General features: G+C 46.0%; 7 protein-coding genes across 7 annotated transcripts; 4 read left to right on the forward strand and 3 right to left on the reverse strand.

Moving 5' to 3' along the window:
• Nucleotides 1-1,720: 1,720 nt before the first annotated feature.
• Nucleotides 1,721-6,651, forward strand: BRETT_000383 (uncharacterized protein; the record flags this gene model as incomplete). The annotated part of the gene is made up of 2 exons (XM_041278951.1): nt 1,721-4,769; nt 4,826-6,651. The coding sequence occupies 2 exons, from the start codon at nt 1,721-1,723 to the stop codon at nt 6,649-6,651; spliced, it is 4,875 nt and encodes a 1,624-aa protein (XP_041137165.1).
• Nucleotides 6,652-7,585: 934 nt separating this feature from the next.
• On the forward strand, nt 7,586-8,059 carry BRETT_000384 (uncharacterized protein; the record flags this gene model as incomplete). The annotated part of the gene is made up of 1 exon (XM_041278952.1): nt 7,586-8,059. One exon carries the CDS (start codon nt 7,586-7,588, stop codon nt 8,057-8,059), a length of 474 nt encoding a protein of 157 aa, XP_041137166.1.
• Nucleotides 8,060-8,901: 842 nt separating this feature from the next.
• On the reverse strand, nt 8,902-12,774 carry BRETT_000385 (uncharacterized protein; the record flags this gene model as incomplete). The annotated part of the gene is made up of 1 exon (XM_041278953.1): nt 8,902-12,774. The coding sequence occupies one exon, from the start codon at nt 12,772-12,774 to the stop codon at nt 8,902-8,904; it is 3,873 nt and encodes a 1,290-aa protein (XP_041137167.1).
• A 1,689-nt stretch (nt 12,775-14,463) lies between these two features.
• On the forward strand, nt 14,464-15,837 carry BRETT_000386 (uncharacterized protein; the record flags this gene model as incomplete). The annotated part of the gene is made up of 1 exon (XM_041278954.1): nt 14,464-15,837. The coding sequence occupies one exon, from the start codon at nt 14,464-14,466 to the stop codon at nt 15,835-15,837; it is 1,374 nt and encodes a 457-aa protein (XP_041137168.1).
• Nucleotides 15,838-16,628: 791 nt separating this feature from the next.
• On the reverse strand, nt 16,629-17,537 carry BRETT_000387 (uncharacterized protein; the record flags this gene model as incomplete). The annotated part of the gene is made up of 1 exon (XM_041278955.1): nt 16,629-17,537. One exon carries the CDS (start codon nt 17,535-17,537, stop codon nt 16,629-16,631), a length of 909 nt encoding a protein of 302 aa, XP_041137169.1.
• Nucleotides 17,538-18,059: 522 nt separating this feature from the next.
• Nucleotides 18,060-20,789, forward strand: BRETT_000388 (uncharacterized protein; the record flags this gene model as incomplete). The annotated part of the gene is made up of 1 exon (XM_041278956.1): nt 18,060-20,789. One exon carries the CDS (start codon nt 18,060-18,062, stop codon nt 20,787-20,789), a length of 2,730 nt encoding a protein of 909 aa, XP_041137170.1.
• Nucleotides 20,790-21,179: 390 nt separating this feature from the next.
• BRETT_000389 (uncharacterized protein) lies at nt 21,180-21,483 on the reverse strand (the record flags this gene model as incomplete). The annotated part of the gene is made up of 2 exons (XM_041278957.1): nt 21,180-21,407; nt 21,475-21,483. 2 exons carry the CDS (start codon nt 21,481-21,483, stop codon nt 21,180-21,182), a joined length of 237 nt encoding a protein of 78 aa, XP_041137171.1.
• Nucleotides 21,484-21,528: the final 45 nt, after the last annotated feature.

Raw genomic sequence — 21,528 nt, forward strand, 5'->3', positions numbered from 1 at the left:
ACCCTATGCGCGCCCTGCTTTTGCCGAGTAGTTGCCGCGACTGATTGCCTTCGGCACACACGGCTTCCGACCAACAAAAAAGCATCTGGTGTACGGGTGCTGCAAACTCTTAGAGGAAAAAAAAAGGTCGAAAAAAAAAGGTCACTTCTGTTCCTGCGTTAACCCCGCTAAGTTCGATAGTGCAGAAATTTCAGAATCGCATATTTTCTAGTATTAAGCTTGTATTGCTGTTGCCAGGCAAAAAAATCCACCAGTCTGCATGGTTATAATAACTTTCAAATTGTTACTATCCTATTACTAGAGGTCGTAATTTAGACAATGTAGCCGATTGACGCGTCGGCAATATTAATCTGAAGATTCAAGTTGCCGATGCGTCTATTTGTTGATATTAGTCTGAAGATTTAAGTTGCCGATTTATCTATTTCTTGATATTAGCCTGAAGATTTAAGTTGCCGATTTCTCTATTTCTTTATCGCAAGAATGATAATTCAATGTATGCTTAATACATTAGATTTGGTTACAAATCGCTTATCGCCGCGGACTTATGATTTTGGCTGCCAGTATCCGAATACGAAGTAGCTCGGTCAGATCGGACATTATTTTTTGCTTAAGTCCGCTATCTGGGCCCAACACAAGTGATAAATTAATTCAATATGAAGATTTCATGAAGTATGTGCTTATTCGGCACACCCATTATAACTCTTCCCCACTTCCAAAAGGTACATTACTAATCAAGAAGTGCGAGGATGTAGCTTTAATATTAACACTGGTTTAAATACAGCAGAAGGCAAAAATCCCCGCAAATCCTTAATGTTGTTTTCCTCGAGTTCTCCAATTCTTTAATGTGAATAATTTTGCCATCTTATTAAGTAATTAATCTTGCTTTTCGATGCTGGTTATTTTTAGATCGTGGATATTATGAAGCAAGATACGCGAGATACTGCGTTATTCGGCAAGCTCGGCGATGAGCCAAATCTCCGGTGCGCTACTGTTTGCGGAGGAAAAATTAAAAGTGTAGTATTTCTCAGTCCGATTATCAGCCGTATTGCCAGATTTAGGAGTGCAAAGCACTTTGTACCATTTCAATTGGTAATCCGAAGTATAAGTAAAAGTTCATAAAAATACCAGATTCGCTTGTGGAGAGGGTATGATTCACCACTGATGCTGGTGCATTGTTTAATTTGTGGTTGTTCTATTGTATAAAAAATCATTTTATAGTTTAAAAGCGAAGGGCGAGTCCAACAGTGAAAAATACTTATAAACCGTTTTGCTACATGCACGTGGGAATGCAGGCATATATAGTTGGATATTGCCATAGAAGTTAACATAGTTTTTTAGTATACTTTATGTTTTTAGTGCGTGTGTAGGAAAGCACAAAAAGGATTAACTTTTGGCAAGAGATAGTTGGTAGTGTACTTAAAAAAGCGAATTACAGAATAAGTGGGATTGCTAATTGAAACGAATAATTGAGCAGAGGGTATTTAGGCGAAACCGAGATATACGTTGCGATAGTTTATAGTTATTGATATTTGAATACGTTGGAACTTCATACTTCATATTTCATTACTTCATCAGTTCAATACGTTGAAAGTTCATTACTTTATCATTTAAGTACTTCATTACTTCATTACTTAATTATTTCACTACTTAAGTACTTGATTACTTGATTACTTGATTACTTCAATACTTTGATACTTCATCACTTATCACTTCATCACTCATGTCTTCGTCCTCACAATCAAACGAGAAGCCTCACAGGGCCTCTACATCGTCTGAGTCAATTCCAGAATCTTATCATGGATATTCGGACCAGGAGGAGGAAGAATTTCGAGAATCGCAAGATATCGGGGAGCTCCATCGAGTGGTTACTCAATCCAGGCAGAGCAGTGTTGGCCCGGATGTTTTGACGCGACTATCGACGCTCTCGCAGACGCTTTCGCATATGTCGCATGCAGACATGCAAGCGTTCCATATTGACCCGAACGACTTTGACTTGAAGAGTGTGTTGAAGTTCATTTCGTCGCGGCACGACGAGCTGGGTGTTCCTGAGAAAAAAACGTGGGTTGTGTATGATGAGCTCAGTGTGATGGGCAAGGACTCGTCTACGGCAACTGTGCAGGATGTGGGTTCATTGTTGTTTTTCTGGGTGGACTGGGTGAGGCGATTAGGAGGAGTTGGGAGAGGTGGTGGGGAGAGGGGGGATGGAAATGTGGAAGGTAAGAACAGGGAGAGGGGGAATGCTGAAGATATTTCTAAGGAGAGCGATACTAATGCTATTTCTCAGCAAGGTAATGCAGGTACTTATCAGCAAGAAGATCTAGCTGATACTCAGAAAGGTAACACTTTCCAGCAAAGCAATACCAATAGTACTTCCCAGAAAGGTAATACTTTCCAGCAAAGTAATACCAATAGTACTTCCCAGAAAAGCACCCCCAACCCAGCATACCGACACCTCATCCACCGGGTGAACGGCATCGCGGAGCCCGGGACACTGACGCTTGTGTTGGGCCGCCCCGGGGCCGGGTGCTCGACGCTATTGAAGGCGTTGGCGGGCCAGACCCAGGCATACGAGGAGGTGCAAGGTGTGGTGAGCTACGGGGGCATCCCGCAGAAGGACCTGGTGCAGCAGTTCGCATCGCAGTTGGTGTACGTGCCCGAGTTGGACGAGCACTTCCCGTACTTGACCGTGGAGCAGACGCTTGAGTTTGCGATCGCGTGCAAGACACCTGCCGTGAGGGTGCAAGGGGTGACAAGGAGACAGTACATCCGCACGATCAAGGAGCTCTACGCGGCGGTTTTCGGGCTCCACCACGTGCAGAAGACGCTTGTGGGCGGGGACTTCGTGCGGGGCATCTCCGGGGGCCAGCGGAAGCGTGTGTCGATTGCCGAGGCCATGGCCACCAGGGGTACCGTGTACTGCTACGACAATGCCACGCGGGGGTTGGACGCGTCCACGGCACTCGAGTTTGTGCGGGCACTCCGCACGTCGACGAACTTCGCGGGCACCGCGTGCGTGGTGACGGCGTACCAGGCCTCAGAGAGCATCTACCAGGCGTTTGACCATGTGTGTGTGCTGTACGCGGGCCGCCAGGTGTACTTTGGGCCGGCCGACCGCGCGGTGGCCTACTTCGAGCGGCTGGGCTTCGCACGGCCCGCCCGGCAGACCAGCTCCGAGTTCTTGACCTGTGTGACGGACCCGGACGCGAGAACCGCCCGGCCGGGTTTCGAGGGCCGCGTGCCACACACCGCGGGCCAGTTCGAGTCGCTCTGGCGGGGCTCGCCCGAGTTCGCGGCCCTCAAGGCCCGGCAGACCTCCCTGCAGGCCAGGCAGCACCCGGCGGCCACCACGCGGGCGTTCCGCGAGGCCCACGCCGCCGACCGCCAGAAGTACGCCCGCAAACGCTCCCTCTACCTGGTGAACTACCCCCAGCAGCTCGCCTTGTGCCTGTGGCGGGCCGCCTGCACCATTGCAAACAACACCGCCTACACCGTCACCAACATCGCCGTGGCCGTCGTCCAGGCCCTCATCACGGGCTCCCTCTACTTCAACACACCGCAGACAACCTCCGGGGCCTTCTCCCGAAGCGGCATCCTCTTCTTCGCCATCTTCTACTTCGTGGTCATGGGCTTGGCCCAGATCGCCGCCCTGTTCCAGTCCCGCCCCATCCTCAACAAGCAGCGGGGCTACACGCTCTACCACCCGTCCGCCCAGCTCCTCTCCGCAAAGCTCATCGAGCTCCCCATCCGCTTCTTCACCATCCTCGCCTTCTCGCTCATCCTCTACTTCCTCTCCAACTTGAAACGCCAACCCGGTGCTTTCTTCTTCTTCCTGCTCTTCGTCAACGTCGCCGTGGAGGCCGTCGCCTCGCTCTTTACCCTCGTGGCCTCCTGCTGCCCGACCCTCACCTCCGCCAACGCTCTAACCGGCATCCTCATGATGCTGATGATCCTCTACTCCTCCTTCATGATCCAGCGGCCCTCCATGTACTGGTGGTTCCGCTGGTTCTCCTACGCCAACCCGGTGCTCTACGGCTTCGAGTCCCTCATCACCAGCGAGTTCTTGGGCCGCCTCATGCCGTGCTCTGCCGCCCAGCTCGTCCCTCACGGGTCCCACTACTCCTCCTCCCCAAATAACACTGTTTGTGCATTTGTTGGGGCCGCCTTGACCCGCCAGGAGTTCCCAAGTGCCGGAAACGCCGTCGACGGCAGCATCTACCTCAGCTTGGCCTTCCAGTACAGCTACAGCCACGCCTGGCGCAACTTGGGCATTCTCTTTGGCTTCATCCTCGGGGCCGACATCCTCAACGTGCTTCTCGTGGAGTACTACAACCCCGTTGTCGTGTCTGCGGACCGTATGCTGTTTGTCCGCCGTCGGAGGGGTGTTGATTTGGAGAGTAAGTTGGTTGGACGGAATCTAGATAAACCTGAAAGTACTATCATTGCTAGTACTGAGCCTGAAAGCGCTATCGTTCCTAGTAATACTCGGAGTGCTCAGCCTGAAAGTGCTAATACTCAAAGCCCTATCATTCCTAGTACTAATTCCCAAAGCACCAATGCTCAAAGTACTATGATTCCTAGTGCTCATTCCCAAAATACTTTCACCCAATCCTCCCCCTTCGGAACCCACTTGGGCTCCCCTGACATCTTCCTGTGGCGCCATGTCGACTATGTGGTGCCCTATGAAGGCCGCGACAGAAAGCTTTTGGACGATGTGCAGGGATACGTGCTCCCGGGCACCTTGACAGCACTCATGGGCGAGTCCGGAGCCGGTAAGACCACTCTTTGAACGTCTTATCGCAGCGGACGGACGTCGGTGTGGTCACAGGCGATTTCCTCGTGAATGGCAACCGTTTGGACACGTCATTCCAGAAAAGAACAGGCTACGTGCAGCAGCAGGACATCCACATTGCAGAGTTGACCGTTCGCGAGTCGCTCATGTTTGCAGCTCGGTTGCGGAGACCTTACGAGGTGCCCGATGCTGAGAAACTTGAGTATGTGGACCGCATCATGGAGATCCTCCACATGGACGAGTACGCAGATGCTGTTGCAGGCAAGCCAGGGTACGGGTTGAATGTTGAGCAGAGGAAGAAGCTCTCGATAGCCACGGAACTCGTTGCCAAACCGTCCTTATTGCTCTTTCTCGATGAGCCCACCTCCGGCTTGGACTCACAATCGGCCTGGGCGATTGTCCAGGTGCTCCGGAAACTTGCACTGGCGGGCCAGGCCATACTTTGCACGATCCACCAGCCTTCTGCGACGCTTTTCGAGCAGTTCGACCGCTTGTTGTTGTTGAAAAAGGGCGGCCAGACGGTCTACTTTGGCCCGGTGGGCCGCAATTCGCACTCAGTGCTCTCGTACTTCGAGTCTAAGGGGGCCCGGCGCTGCCAGCCGGACGAAAACCCGGCCGAGTACGTGTTGGAGGTGATTGGGGCAGGTGCCACTGCTGTGGCGGACCGGGATTGGGGAGATGTGTGGAGAAAGAGCGAGGAGAACGGCAAAGTGAGCCAGGAGGTGGAGCAGATGACTAGACGAGCTGTTAAGACAACTAGTGCAACTAATGAAACTAGTGCAACTAGTGCAAATAAGGCAACTGCTACTGCTTCTTCATCCACCTCCCAATTCGCTACCCCCTACCACCGACAGCTCAGCCTCGTTCTCCGCCGCACTTGGACCCAGTTCTACCGCGATATCGACTACCTCCTGTCCAAGTTGCTGCTTGTGGTGCTCGGCGGCCTCGTGCACGGCTTCTCCTTTTGGAAAGTCAAGCACACGACCATCGGAATGCAGAACACCATGTTTGCCAACTTCATGGCTGCAGTCATCGCTGCCCCCTTGATCAACCAGATCCAGGCCAGAGCAATCCAGTCCCGCGAGTTGTTCGAGGTTCGAGAATCCAAGTCCAGTACCTTCCACTGGTCCACCTTGTTGCTCTCGCAGCTGCTTGTGGAAATTCCATACGCCTTGGTCAATGCCACCATCTACTTCATCGTCTGGTACTTCCCCATCCAGCTCCCCCTCTCGGCTCACATTGCCGGCTTCTGGTGGCTCACCTACGCCATTTTCTTTCAAATTTACATCATCTCCTTTGCTCTCGCCGTCATCTACTTCTCTCCAGACCTACCTTCTGCAAATGTGCTCTGTGGAATGCTCTTGAACTTCCTCATTGCCTTCTGCGGCGTCATCCAGCCACCTTCCTTGCTGCCGGGCTTCTGGAAGTTCATGTGGAGAACTTCCTCCTTCACTTACTTCATCGACAACTTGGTCTCCACCTGCCTCCACGACCGCCAGGTTCGTTGTAGTTCCACAGAAATGAACTACTTGGACCCTCCGGACGGCCTCACTTGCAACCAATACTTGCAACCTTTCTTTGCCACCAACAACGGCTACGTGGCCAATCCATCCGCCACTTCTCAGTGTGCCGTGTGTCAGTACTCCGTCGGAGATCAGTACTTGGCAACTGTAGGCATGTCCTACTCTCACCGCTGGAGAAACATCGGCCTATTCTTTGTTTACATTCTCTTCAACGTCTTCTGCATGTTGTCTATGTATTACATTTTCCGGGTCCGCCACTTCTCACTGTCTCTTCCAAAACTGCCAGCGTTTCTAAGGCGTAAGAAGACGGCCAAGGATGAGGAGAAGCCTCAAAGCTGAGAATGCAAGTATATCTTGGCTGGTGTCTTTTGACTTATCTTAGTATTATATTCTTTAATTTTTATTCTAGCTATCGTTTGACTTTGATATTATAACATTGCTATCTTTTTGATATTCTAATATTACTATTTTGATTTTGTTATTCGAATAATACTATCATTTTGATATTCTAGCATTACTATCTTTTGACTTTGATGTTCTAATGTTGTTCTCTTTTTGAAAGTATAATATTACAATCCTTTGACTTATCCTAGTATTCTATTCTTTAATTTTTATTCTAACCATGTTTGACTTTGATATTATAATATTGCTATCTTTTTGATATTATAACATCGCTATCTTTTTGATATTCTAATATTACTATCTCCTTGATATTCTGATGTTACTATCTTTTCACTTTAATATTCTGATGTTACTACCCTTTGACTTTGTATCCTAGTACTACTACATCCTTTAACTTCATGCTATCACTCTATCACACTCCAGCATACTTCATCTGATACTTATGCACCATTTAATTGTCTACTCTCCCTCTTACTGGAAAGCATCAACCTCAATATGGCATCAATCTACTAATACGTACGCTTGCCATATTCCTGGCCGATCCAGATTCAAAATCTTAAAACACTACTCCAATATTCACATTCCCTTTATAGAAACAGTAGTATAGATGCTAAGTTCCAGATACGTTAAATGCTTTGTTTTGGTTTGGTAACAAATTATAAATACTACCAGGCAAATACAAATATACCTTTAACTGGCAAAAAAATGTTCAGCACTAATCCGCAGGCTTCTCAACATCTACAGCGCAAGAAAAGAGTTTTTCAGGAACTCTGTCAAAAACACTTTTCTATTTTACTTTCTTTCTTCTTTCACTTTCCCCACACACTCTATTTTCTACACTCATCTGTTTTATCTTCACATCACTCACACCATGGCTATCGGCCAGATCCCAAGAAAGGCAAAATTGGTAAGTCCCAGCTTTATTTCGCATTTGATTGTTCCAGTACTAACAAACACAACTTTATCTCAGTCTAAACTAATCGGCTTTAAGGTTAAAGTCACATCTACAAATACCTCAGAGTACATAGGGACGCTGCTTTCATTTGATGGGTATATGAATATTGTACTTTCAGACTGCGAGGAGTTCCGTCTTACCAAAAAATCACAACTTGAGCTTCGAAAGCAAACCAAACAGAAGAAGTATATCATTGATGAATCGGTAATAAAAGAGCAAAAACGGCTTTTGGGCTTGGTGATCATCAGGGGAGAGAACGTGATTAGTGTTGTTGCTTTAGCGGCACCAAATAAGTTGGATGCAAAGCCTCATCTTCGTCTCAAGAGGGGAAAGGGTGTGGTGAAGCCTGTTTTGAAGACTTTGAATGGTGCACGGGCGGGAAGTAGGTGAATTGATGCTGGAAGAGAAGAATCTTCTCTTAACGTTTGTATATTAGCTAGGGCTGTTTCATAATCGAGAGACATTGCATAGACGCATGGAAATGTTTTTGTGAGTGCCGATTAGATAATCTGATTTCAGATATGTCGATATTGTAAGAAATGTATTGAACATTAATTAGTCTGTTGTGCAATCAGAGACGTGCTAGGTATTCTGCCTACTAGAAGTATACTTAATTAAGCAGACAACCAGTACTTTTAATACATCTTAGAGAAAATGTGTATCAAGTAGGATTAGTACTATTGGAGAGTATCTGAAAGTTTGCAGGGCATGTATGCACTGAATATATAAAAATTCATTATTAAACACTTAGATTACAAGCATCCAAGGATATCAGGAAGTATTAGGCTTTGCTTAAATATATATATAATAGGATAGACTTTTAATACTAAACATTACGATATTGCAACTATACTTCAGTTAGGCACAAATGTCAAACAAGCTCTATGTAGTATATTGGTAAAGAGTTTATGCTAAGTATGCGAATGAAGAGTCTACACTTTTATTAAACATATGAATGAAGAATTTACATTTTTATTAAACATATGAATGAAGTGCCTATACTTCTATTAAACGTATGAATGAAGAATCTACACTTCTACTAAGCATATATCGGACAACTCTAATAATCATCTATACGCACCAAGTGATCATCTATAAGCATCTCGCTATATATATAAGCACCAAATGATCATATATAAGCATCTCGTAATATAAGCATCTCGTGACATAAGCACCTCGCAATATCTATTAAATACTAGGCCCTCTCATATTCACCCCTTTCTCCCCAGACATCACAAGTATAGCGAGGCACAGAACACAATATCACGCTTGATCCTCTCCTGGGCGTCAGACATCTTGGCATGGAGGTCCGAATCTCCGATAATCAAAGCGGCGTTCTTCACCTGCCGGCATATCTCGTCCAAGGAGGTGATAACCCTGACTATAGTGCCCTCAGACTCGTCGGCCTCGTTTGCATTAAGCATGATTTCCTTGAAGGACTGGCCCCTGGCCCATTCGTACACAGTGTTGACCAATCCGAACCGGTTGCACTCCAAAAAGGTCTCCTCCTCGGAGGTCATGGTGATGCGCTTCTGCTCGTAGATCTCAGTTAATGACTGCATGATTTTCGAGATCTTCTGGTAGCCCCGATCGAGACGGGGGGTGGAAAGCTTGACCGGATCGGGCTCCTCGTTCTCTCTGTGCCGTCCCGAATAGGCAAAGCACGAGATCAACGCAACGATCTCCTCAGCAGTAAAGTCACCGAGGAAATTGTCAAAGATGAGCTCAGTGATCGGCAACTCCCAGCCACAGTTGATCTCGCAGGCCACACGTCCCTTGAGTGTGACAGTGAGCTCTCCCGGGTTCACATAGCCGAGAACTTTCAACACTTCAAGCCTCTGCTCGTACTCGGGCAAGAGATCGAGGTTCCCACCACTCATGGACTTCTTCAAGCTCTCGATACGGTCCAAGACTTCGATCCGGTCGCACACAAACCGATAGTCCTTCTTTCTGTCCACGAGCTGGACGAGCTCGCGGTTCTGCAGCATGTCAATGAGCTGTTTGAGCTGCTGCTCGTGCTCCGTGACCAACTCGATCGTCTGCGGGATCATCGGCTTGGTCCAGTCGACCTCTCTCCATAGGAATCGCTGCTTCAAGGCCTCGAAGAACCTCGACTGCAGCTTTGGCGGGATGTTGGGGATCCGGAAGTCGAAAGTCCGGTCACTGATGAACACAATGCTGCTCACTGATATCTTTCCGACGTACACCTTGTGCATCCGCGACCAATCGACGAAGTGCGACTCGTTGAAGCTGGCTCCGAGTGCCGGATTGAAGCTGAAGTTCATCTCCCGGCCCGGACCACCTTCCTTGCCGCGTTTCCGGAACAGAATGCAGGTCACCGTGCCGTCCTTGCCAAACAAGTGTGTTACAATGGCCGGCATCGAGATCCCGTCGGCATCCCGGTAAACAACGAGCCGGTTGGCACGGAAAAGCATGAAAAGCTGCTTGGACGAGTCCAGGGCACGGATCAACCGCTGGTACGTCTCCGCATACCGGTTGTTGACCCGGCAGAACGCCTCGAGCTTCTTGTACACTTCGACATCCATCGTCACCTTGTACCGGTCCTCAAGCTCCTTCTGTAACTTCAAGATCTCCGTCTGCTGCTCCGGGATCATCATCTGCGACGCGTTTTCACCAAACGACCGCTTGATCATGTCCTCCACCTTCAAGGCCTCGATCCGGAGAAGATTCAAGATCATCGTGTACGTCAACCGGAACTGTGACGAGAGCTTTGTCGGTGTGCCGAGTGTCGTGTCCTTGAGCACTTTGCGGGTAAACGGCTCTGTGTACGACATGATTATTGCCGTGCCCTTGGTGTCGATGCCCCTTCTTCCCGCACGGCCCGACATCTGCGTAAATTCACCGGGCAGAAGGTACCGGAAGCTCACGTTGTCGTGTTTCCTGATCGAACTGAACACAACTGTCCTGGTTGGGAGGTTTAGACCCACGGCAAACGTCTCAGTTGCAAACAAAACCTTGATGAGTGACTTTGAGAACAATATCTCCACCACCTCCTTCACAATCGGCAAGAGTCCTCCGTGATGGACACCGATTCCTCTCTTCAACATGTCTCTCATCCTCATGATCTGCGGAAGCTCCCGGTCCTCCCTTTTCAACCTCGAAACAGCTTTATCGATGAACATGTGGATCTCGGAAGCTTCTTTTGCCGAGCAGAAGTTGATTCCACTCAACGAGTCCGCATACTCCTCGCATTTCCGCTTGGAAAACACGAAAACCACCGCTGGAAGAAGCGTATTTTTCCGCAAGTAGTTCACCACTGTTGGCCATGTGTTCTTTGTGGGGCCGTTGTATGATCTGCCGGGTCTCCCTGATGCTCCACCACGAGATACACCCCTTGCACCTCCTCTTGCACCTCCTCTTGCACCCCTTGCACCTCCTCTTCCACCTCTTCCACCTCTTCCACCCCTTGCACCTCCTCTTCCCCCTCTCCCCCCTCTATCTCCTCCACTACTCTTCCCCATCAACAACGCCCGGCTGTGCTCCGCAAACCCCTTCTCGAGAAACTTCCGGTTCGCATCAATCACCTTGTACGGTCTGTCCCGGGCCCAGAGATACACCTCAAGCGGAACAGGCCGCTTTGGAGTCGATATCACGTATATATCCTGTCTCCTAGTCCTGCCCACCCAGGATGCAAACTCGTACGTGTTCGGAACGGTGGCAGAAAGCAGGATCACCTTAATGTGCGGGGGAAGCATGATGAGAACCTCCTCCCACACCACACCCCTGTCTACATCGTTCACGTAGTGCACCTCATCGAAAATCACAAACTCCACGTCTCTGAGAGTGTCGGCGCCCCGATATAGCATCGATCTCAAAATCTCCGTCGTCATAATCAAGCAGTTGGCATCCGGGTTGATCTGAACATCTCCCGTGATCACTCCCACCTCCATCCCGTCAAAGCTGCCCTTGAAATCCCGGAATTTCTGGTTGCTCAACGCCTTGATTGGTGACGTGTATATCGCCTTGGTCATATTTCTCTGTGCCATCGCGATCGCATACTCTGCAACCACTGTTTTTCCCGCCGATGTGTGGGCCGCGACGAAAACCGAGTCACCCTGCTCCAAATGGTAAATGGCCTCTTGCTGAAACGTGTCCAGCTTAAATGGCCAAGTGCGAGCCGGATGCGGAACGAGCTCCTCGAAGTTTTCGATTTTCCGGTCCAACGACACAACATGTGCCCATTCTTTCCTCTCCATTCCGCCGGAAAATGCCGTACCCGACGAATCCGGAATCTGCTTTGGTCTCACGATGGTTCCGCTTGGGATGATCCGCGATATCTCCAAATCGAGCTTCTCCCCCTCTGTGTCGCTAGCGGACGACGACCCGTCTCCGTCCGGCTGGAAAAGCTCATCTTCATCATTGCTGGTGTCTTCTGCATCACTTTCAAGAGGTTCATTTTCTGCTGTTTCATCTCCTTTAAGCTCCTTTCCTGCCTTCTCATCTCCCATACCCCCCTCCTTAGCCAACTCATCCGCTATTTCCGCCTGTGGCTGCTCTCTTTCCAGCTTTAAGCCCCGCTCAAACCCCTCCGGCACATCGAACAACCCGTGCTCATCCCGGTGGAGATGCCTGGTGGCCTTTGCCGCCCTCTCTGCCTGCTGCTTCTCCATCTCGCCCGTTTCCATAAATGGTGTGCCTTTAATCACTCCATTGAAACTCGTCCCGCCTGAAACATACCGCCTGTTCATCGAAGACGATGCAGAGGCCAACAAAGACGATGTGGCCAACTTCCTGTCGAACTTCTCTTCATATGAAACGACCGATCCCGCGATTCCTTCCCTTCTAGACTGGATCTGTGTCCGATCTGTCAATACAGGATCTGCCATCAATGAGCGGTAAAACGAGTTCTTTCTGTCGCCATCCACTTCCGGAACGGTCTGGAATTCATCCAAAAGATCCCACGGAAGCACATTTTTGGGGCTGAGGTACCGATCCTCGATGCTTTCATTCACACTCTCCTCTGTTTCTTCTTCAACTTTGAACTTGGTTTTAGTACTCGGCACAATTGGCTGATCTTCGTACTTGGTCTTGCTCAGGCTTATCTGCCGAAGACTGCCCAATATCTCTTCTAATGATTCTGCCATATCTGCCCAAATTCTTAACTGACTGCTGAAACTGGGTCGATCTACCTCCTCCTCAATGTTCTACAAACCAGACTTGAAGAAAAGCTATACCTGCAAACTCAAAAAAATGCCAGGTGAAAAAATTATGCTGTACATCCCTACATATCTATCCCGACGCTACAAGCAATGTGTTGTGATGCAGATGCTTAAAGAATGAATAAACGAATAAAATGTATTACATGTACTCAATAATGGTTACAATATGGACTGAAATTGATGGTCGATGATATCTTAATATCCATGCTTGATGTAATCTCCCGTCGGCTTGAATACTTCCAGAATTTTATTTAAAATATAATTACGTCTCGGATTGAGTAACTCCTAGAATTACATAGTTTTCGTGGATAATATTCACGGTCAAACGTGGATAAAATATCTGAACATCTTTTATTACGAAAGCAGTTTTGGGTCCAATAGAAACTACAGCATGTCATAAAATACTACATGTCTTAAAATACTTCTAGACACCTTGATATTTCAACGAACACATTTTTTGGAAAGCATTCTTGCTCTCTTCGGTAATCGAAGTTGTAATGACGTATTTGTCCGCACAACGTACCACACACAAAGAAAATGTTTAGCGCCGAAAAATATACTTGAGTGTTTCCAGCCCGAAATACATCCTTATCATTCAAGCCCAAAAGCATATTTGTGAACACATCTTCTAAACCAATATCTACTCCTCATTCGCAGAAATTAAAACGAAGAGAACAACTGTCGTAAGTAGGAAAAAAGGACCTCTTTTAAATTCAGAAACAACAAGGCGTGATCATCGTATCATAAATTATGCCTCAACATTATACTACGTATTATATATCTTAAGAGTCATTAATCAATTCAAAGATGTACGAGGGAATTTCCCGATGCAACCGCAGAGCATGGTGTGATTTTTTCTCTTTCGAAGCATCTCTTTATTACCATTTCATTTCGCTTTCTTGTCCGGTATGGTCGAGTATTGCGACCAAAAACGAGGACCTCTACCTGACTTGAGCTCAGTGCTGATTCCCGCATGAAAAAACTATAGTCGGTCTTTCGGTGTCAGGGATGAAAAAATTTTTTCGCTTAGTCGACTCTTGTGCACTTTCCCCACAATTTCGTCCTCCTGCAAAACAATCTCTTTGACTTGTGCAGATTATCTTTGATTTTGTTTCCATTTGAATCATTACGATTAATATTTGCTTTTTCCGTACAGCTGCCTTATTTTTTGCATCTATTATTACTGCTATATTTTGCTTGTCTTGCACGGCATAATTCTGATCCCATTTTTATTTGGCTTTTATTTATTTGTCCTTTCTTACCTTACTTGTGCCTTCTATTTTACATTTTTATTTTATATCTTTCTTTCTTTCTTTGCGAATAACCAAAGAAGGTAATTGAACCAAGGGATCCACAGCAGACCAATAGCAATTGACCTGTTCTTCAGCATTTAAGGTACACAAGCACTGCATAGCAGTTTACGCATAAGCTTAAGGGTGAAGAAGGTTCAAAGCTTTTATTTTGTGCTTTCATATTTCCATCATCTATCAGTTTTTATCATTTCTCTTTTATCTATCGTTTCTCTATTCTTTATTTCCTTCAAAGTTCTTTTTTCTATCTTTCCTATCTTTTCTCTATTCGTTCATCTTTCTCCTCTTTCACAGACTTCGCAACATGTCAACACATCCATTCCCCGAATATTCTACATTCAACAGCATCCGAATCTGCGTGGTGATGGTGGGATTGCCAGCAAGAGGAAAGTCGTTTATCTCGCAGAAGATAAAGCGGTATCTCTCGTGGTTGTCGGTGCCTACAGCATCGTTTAACCAATCAGCATACAGGGAGAAGAGGGCGATGGATCTGCTGCCAGAAGGCAGTGATGTGTTCACCCTGCACGATGAACAAGCAGCAAAGGTGAGGCAGCTGGCGGAAAATGACTGCATTGAGGCAATTTTGAAGTGGTACACGTTGCACGATGCAGGAGTGACGATTTATGATGGTGCAAACACCAGCCGGCAGATCAGAAAGCGACTCTACGATATTCTCGCGGAGCACGATGTGCAGACTGTTTTTCTCGAGAGTTTCTGCGACGACGAGGCGAAGATCCAGGCAAATGTGATGGATATCAACCGGACATCGCCGGAATACGCGGAAAAATCAACCGAGTACACGGTTGCAGACTTGAAGAAGAAAACCAGGTTTTACAATTCGATGTACGAGCCGATGGACGTGGAGCATGACGGCCAGTACACATTTATCAAACTTCTGAATTTGAGCTCGCAGATCTTGATTAACCGCATCGACAGCTACTTACAGAGCCGAATCGTATTTTACGTGATGAACTTGCACGTCAAGCCCCGGTACATCTGGCTGTCGCGGCATGGGGAGTCCCAGTACAATCTTGAGGGCAAGATCGGCGGAGATGCCGATTTGAGCGAGCGTGGCTGGAAGTATGCCCGCAAACTTAAGCACATGGTCGATCAGTACATCCCTGACCAGCAAAACTTGCAAGTGTGGACCTCCACGCTCAAGAGAACACAGCAAACTGCATCTTTTTTACAGTTTCCCAAGAAAACTTGGAAGGCATTGGATGAACTTGATGCCGGATCTTGCGATGGCTTAACGTACGACGAAATCGCACAACGCTTTCCTAAGGACTTCAAGGCACGTGATGACAACAAGTTCGGGTACCGGTATCCCGGTGGAGAATCCTACAGAGACGTGATTACCCGACTTGAGCCAATAATCATGGAGTTGGAAAACCAGGAAAACGTGCTAGTGATCACGCACCAGGCTGTTCTCAGGTGTATCTACGCCTATTTCATGAATGTCCAGCAGAAGGACAGTCCATGGATGTCGATCCCGTTACACACTTTGATCAAGCTGGATATCCGGGCATATAACACGATTGTCACGCGGATTAAGGCCGATATTCCGGCGGTTTCCACATACAAGGAGAAGGGCACTTCCAAACTGGGCGAAACTTCCGACGAATCGAAGAATCTTGCCGGTTCTATTATCAGTAGCAGCACCGGTCAGGTTGTTTAGCTTTCAAGGATTTCTTATAATTAAGTCATTTAATTTATTCTATTCACTGAATTAATTGGATTATGACAAATGAATTAATAGAGATATTTTAATTACTTTAATACTTCAATTACTTTGATTATTTTACTACCTCAATTAGTTCAATTACTTTAATTACTTAAGTAGTTCAATTACTTTAATTACTTAAGTAGTTCAATTAGTTCAATACCTGCATTACTTCAATTACTTAATTACATTAATCACTGTAATTACTTACTTACTTGATTGAATAACCTAAATACCCCAACTGAATTGTTTAATCCGTTTTAACTCAACCATTCCCTTCACCATCCCACTCATTTATGCATTCAATGAGCACATTCAGTATTTGTGATGTCTTCTCAACCCCATCAAGTCTTTCTATTAGCATGGCTGCAAACGGCAACAGTCGCAGACAAACATGTTTAGTACTCCCAAGTTGATGCAGAAGACACAGCATCAAAATTCTCTTGAGAAGTGGCTGACTAGAAAATCCTGGAATTGCTGGTTTTGAGTTCGCTACCACAACCAAGCTTGTAGATTTTTCAACTGGTATGAGATGTACGGTTCTTTTTCTCGGCCGAGGCATTAAATCAGGCTAACTATAAACACTTTTATTGTACTAGAGAGCATGTTTGTATATATACAAGTTTTAGCCGATGAATTGTTGGTGGTATGTTGGCAGTAGTGATGTCTAAGTATTTTTTTTTTTTTTTTTTCTCTCTTCTCAATTAAGCGCCGGAACTTATCGCTCACATACAAATATACAACTTTCAGCAGTTCGTTTTTGACACATTAACCTCTCTTGAAACACCCCGAACAGCATTCCACATCTTGGTCACCTCGTCACCTTCCGGCCATCCGGATCCAACCCACCTTATTCGACTGCTGTTATCGAGAACATAAACGTATCCAGAGTATAAGTTTGTCATGAGGAGTCGTTCTCTATCTTCCATGCTGAGCACATCATCTCGCATTGCAAATAGAAACCTCTCATGCACACTTTCCGGCAGTAACTGCCTGAGTTTAGGACCAGACACATACACATGTAGCAAATACTTGATCCAGCTATCACTTAGCATGAGTTGTAATATTTGCGCATCTGGGTAGCTTTGCTTAAGCTGGTCAATGCCGGGATCTGCCAAGTAGCTTTCTTCCGAATCCGGAACCTTGAAATACTCTTTGGTCATCTCCTCGCCCGTTCGAGTTGAAAAAACTCGTAATATTGTAGCTTTAGATCCAGCTACCAGATCTAGAAGCTCTTTCTGATCATTTGCCAATGACCTCACGGCAAAATTTGGAAAGTAAAGTGCTTTCTCACGCTTGAAATATGATGGTGGTGCTGCGAATAACCTCCCCTTTGTTTTATTGTAAACGTGGAAATCGTACATTCCTCCATATGCCATTTCCTTCTCAATCTTACTGACACGAGTCTTTCGCGTCAGTCCATCAAAGTAAAAGTTCCATATCTTTCTTGGGATGTCCAAGTCCTCTTTTGTGAGATGCTTGCCTTTCGACACCTTCGATAAATGCTTCGGTTTTTCCTTTAATCCAACCGGTCTTTTAACCTTGAAATATACATGATCTTTAGGAACAATCTTCTTCATACTTCCTCCGATGTTTCCAAACAACGACAGCAGTCGTCTCTGGCCATTAAATGCACCACTTATCCGCACCGACATTGTAAAATATAGTTTACCAGTGAAATCTTGGGCTGTCTTTGATCATTCGGGCAACTCAAACTCATGTCATGTCTCTTCTTCTGCTTTTTACTGATGAGCTATTTCCTCACCAGCTTCAATTTCATGCTTACGTATGAGCCAAGACGCTTTCTTTTTTTTTTTTTTACAGTTCCAAGTTCTTTTTTTGCCAATTTTGGCGCGGCTCTTCCACAGATTTTCCGCACGGCATTTTGCTTATCAAGCTCGGATAGATCAGCCGAGAAAGATGGAAAAAAAATCACACAGCGAGACAAGTTGTATTAATATAAATAAATTAGCATGTATGTATACCGTGTGTTTAGCATCAACTTCCCCTGTGCTGCTGCTCTTCTGAGACCGGGACAGTTCATCTTTTGATTCCTTGCACTTGATTCCTTCCAGGCAGCCCCAGTTTACGTTTGCAAGTACCAAGTACTGATTGAAAGGTGCCGATAGAATTAACAAAAAGGTGGCTTTTCGTTATCATAGGCTCATTTTTTAACCATGAAAGATATATTTATCAAGAAAAAGAAGCATTCAACGGAGAGTCGCTCATCACGGAGTTCTGGAATCTCCAAAGGTTTGAGCAGCTTGAAGATCGATACGGAAACCCAGACTGGAAGTTTGGATGATGCCAAATCTGCTAAAGCATCGTTTTTGGAGAAGTACGCACCCAACTACAAGAATAGAAGAGACAGCCAGATTTCTCCAACCGATATAGGGCTGGAAGATACACAAGATGAGATAACACAGTTACCGGGTGTTGATCGGAATCAGCGGTTTGGCAAGAGTCCGAATACAAATGGTGAGAATTCTGGTGCCGGAGATAACCAGACATACAGAAGCTTTCAATACTCGTACAACTCAAACACAAACTCATTGTTCAGTTCAAGAAAGACGATGTCGACCAGCTCGTCTACACAGCCGTCGGAGTCTCTCTATTCGTACAAGAAAGGACTTCGACAAGTCTCAAATTATGAGCAAAACCCCGTTGTTGGCTCATTTGGGCTTCCTTTGAGGGTTGTTCATGAAGAAGAGCTGGAAAACGAGGAGCCAGTGACGAGCGAGTCGAAGAAGAGTCGATCGAGCAGTCGGCAGTATCGAAGGTCGTCGATTCACTCTGAAGACGAGCGTAAGTCTTTCGATATATCGTCATTTTATCGCGGACACATTGAAAAAGTAGCACATTCAACTCAGGCAGCACCGGTGACGGTACCTACTGTAGAGGAGTACGAGGACAAGCTTCTGGAGGAATTCATACTTCGGAAGCTCAAGCTTCTTTCATTGGCTGTGTCGAATATCATGATCCAGGTGGTGCAGTCTGTGGTTAATCTTACAAAAGCTTCCATTAGCATCAGTGAGTGCATCACAAGGACTACCGATACGATTGCAAACAGTGACTTGTTGGTCCATCTAAAGCCTTATCAGTTTAACACTTCGTCCTCAGCTGGCTTGAGGAGACTTATCAAGTATGTGTTAATGCTAGTTGACAACCTGCTCGTCGATAAGGCATACGACAGCTCCAAGTCACTCGTCCTTAAGAGTCTATACAAGCTCTTTGTCAAGTTGAAGCTTGTCGAGTGCTCAAATGCCGATATCAACGGTATTCAGAGCTACGTATCGCTAATGGCACCCGAGTTCTTCCCTATCGGACTAACGGTACAGAATTCATCACGTCAACAGGAAGTTGACGATATATTCACAGCCTTGATGTCGAAATCTCGCCAGAAGATGTTTTCCGACCAGGAGGGTTCGTTTGTCGCTCCATTACTGAGAGGTTTCGTGAATGAGAACCTAAGTGTGATCACATTCGCGTTTGGGTTTCCAGATCCAACCAAGGAGCACAAGGATGTGATTAAGTACTTCTCAGCCAACTCGGATGATCTCCATTTTCTGGTTTTGAAGGATGCAATTGTGTCCTGCTCGTCCAAAGCTGACGAAACTTCGCAATCTACCACCCAGCAGTCCACTATTGCACATCCAGTGCTGAAATTCAAGTCACCATTCCGGATAATGGAGGAAGATGTGGACTATGTTCCAATTTCGATGTCTCTTTCTTGCAATAACTCACTTACCCTTTCCGGAACGTTGGGCGGCTACGTTTACCCGAAAATTCCAAAAACTTGCATAGACCCAAAGCTGTTAAAATACCAGGGTGCAATATTTGGGTTGACTTGTGCTCATGTTGTTTTGAATGAGACCATACTTACTGAAAACAACGGTGATCCGTATCCGTTTGTGTCGGTTCCTTCACCGGTGTTGGTGAATTTGTACCGAAATGCTTTAAACAACGAGAGACTCAAGTATGATTCAAAAATGCCGGAGTACAATGCGTATGACCAGGCAGTGAAAGAACTTGACAGACGGTTTCCTGTTCAGGAAGTGAAGATCAGGAACAGAATGATCAAACGGAACTTGCCTGCTAAGAGATTCGGGCAGATAGTTTGGGGTGAGCGTATTGTGAAGTCGGAGAAGTTATCCGATATGGCTATAATTAAGATAAACGTCGAAAACAAAAAGCAGTATTTGAACTTCTTGGGTGAAGACTTGAATTTGAGCTCGCTGGATCCATCTTTGATATTGTCGAACCTCTATATCAAGGAGGTGGTGAGCTTGTATCATGCTAAAGGTGGCCTACTAAACAGAGCGAACTTGAATGTGTTTAAGGTTGGTGCCACGACTAATTTTACCACCGGAAAACTTAACGGTATGAAGATGATATACTGGTCTGAGGGTCTGCTAAAAACAAGCGAGTTTGTCATCAGTTCCAGCAGAAGAAAGAACTTCGCCTGTGGAGGCGATTCGGGCTCGTTTATTCTGTCAAAACTGAGCGATATCAATACAAACTCTGTGGAAAGAACGCAACGAGAAATTCAACCAGATACAGTCTATCCTCCGGAATCGTCCCGGAGGTCTGTTCTCTCTTCATTCATCGAGAGTTTTATTCCGTCGGCATCTGTCCATCATGAGGATTCTCATCCAAGTGAAAAAGATGCTGAAGCTCCAAAGTCTCCACCTACAGGTCTTGGGCTTGTGGGAATGCTTCATTCCTATGATGGTGAATTAAAGCAGTTCGGTCTTTTTACACCGATGACTTCAATTCAGGAAAGACTTCATGAAGTCACTGGTTTGGAATGGGGAGTCGTTGGTTGTGAAGATGATGAATTGGCGATAGACGAAGAGATAGAAGGCAGTGCGGTTAACGAACAGTCCTCCTCTGACAGTGTAGACTGAGGAGGATTATCGAGCTACTTATTTTATATTTTATCTGTTTTTTCTTTTAGGTGTATGAATTATGTTTGGAATACTAGGATTAAGGATATACGTTAGATAGTAGAGAATAACTCTGTTGTAAATGCTCAAGGTGCAATATACACAGAATGTGTGCTCAAAGTTCAGATGTGACTGTCGAATCTAATTGAATTCAAATAAATAATATATACTCCCGCAATAAATAGTGTTCTTCTTCATACCGTTAGGCATATATAATACGACTGACCTTTGATTCCATGCCAATCTTTATTTCCATGCCCATCTTCATATCTGTCACAAATTTCACTCCCGTACCGATCATCACCCCATACCAACCATCATCCTATTTGTATATATCCCGCTCTTTCATGCTTAAACCGGCACATCTTCTGGGTCGGTGACTTTCTGCCAGTGCTTACCTAGCACCGGAATCTTTTTGTAGAAAGCACTACGGAATCTTGGCCATGCCTCAGTATAAACACCAATAGTGAAGACTGTAGCAACACCCCAAAATGCAAGAGGACCTGCATAAGCTCTCAAGTTGTGACCGTTGATAATTCCAACATGTTTAGCGGCTTGGTAGGCCGGCTTTGAAATATACTGCATTATTTGTTGTTAGTAAGGCGCCTGGTATGCCAAAAAAGCATCGTCAAAATCAGATACTTACGTTAACCATGACTTCGGTTATTGTTGTATGCAATCGCTTGGTTTATTGGTAAAG

Source organism: Brettanomyces bruxellensis, chromosome 8 (assembly GCF_011074885.1).
Source record: "Brettanomyces bruxellensis chromosome 8, complete sequence".
Lineage (NCBI taxonomy): Eukaryota > Fungi > Ascomycota > Pichiomycetes > Pichiales > Pichiaceae > Brettanomyces > Brettanomyces bruxellensis.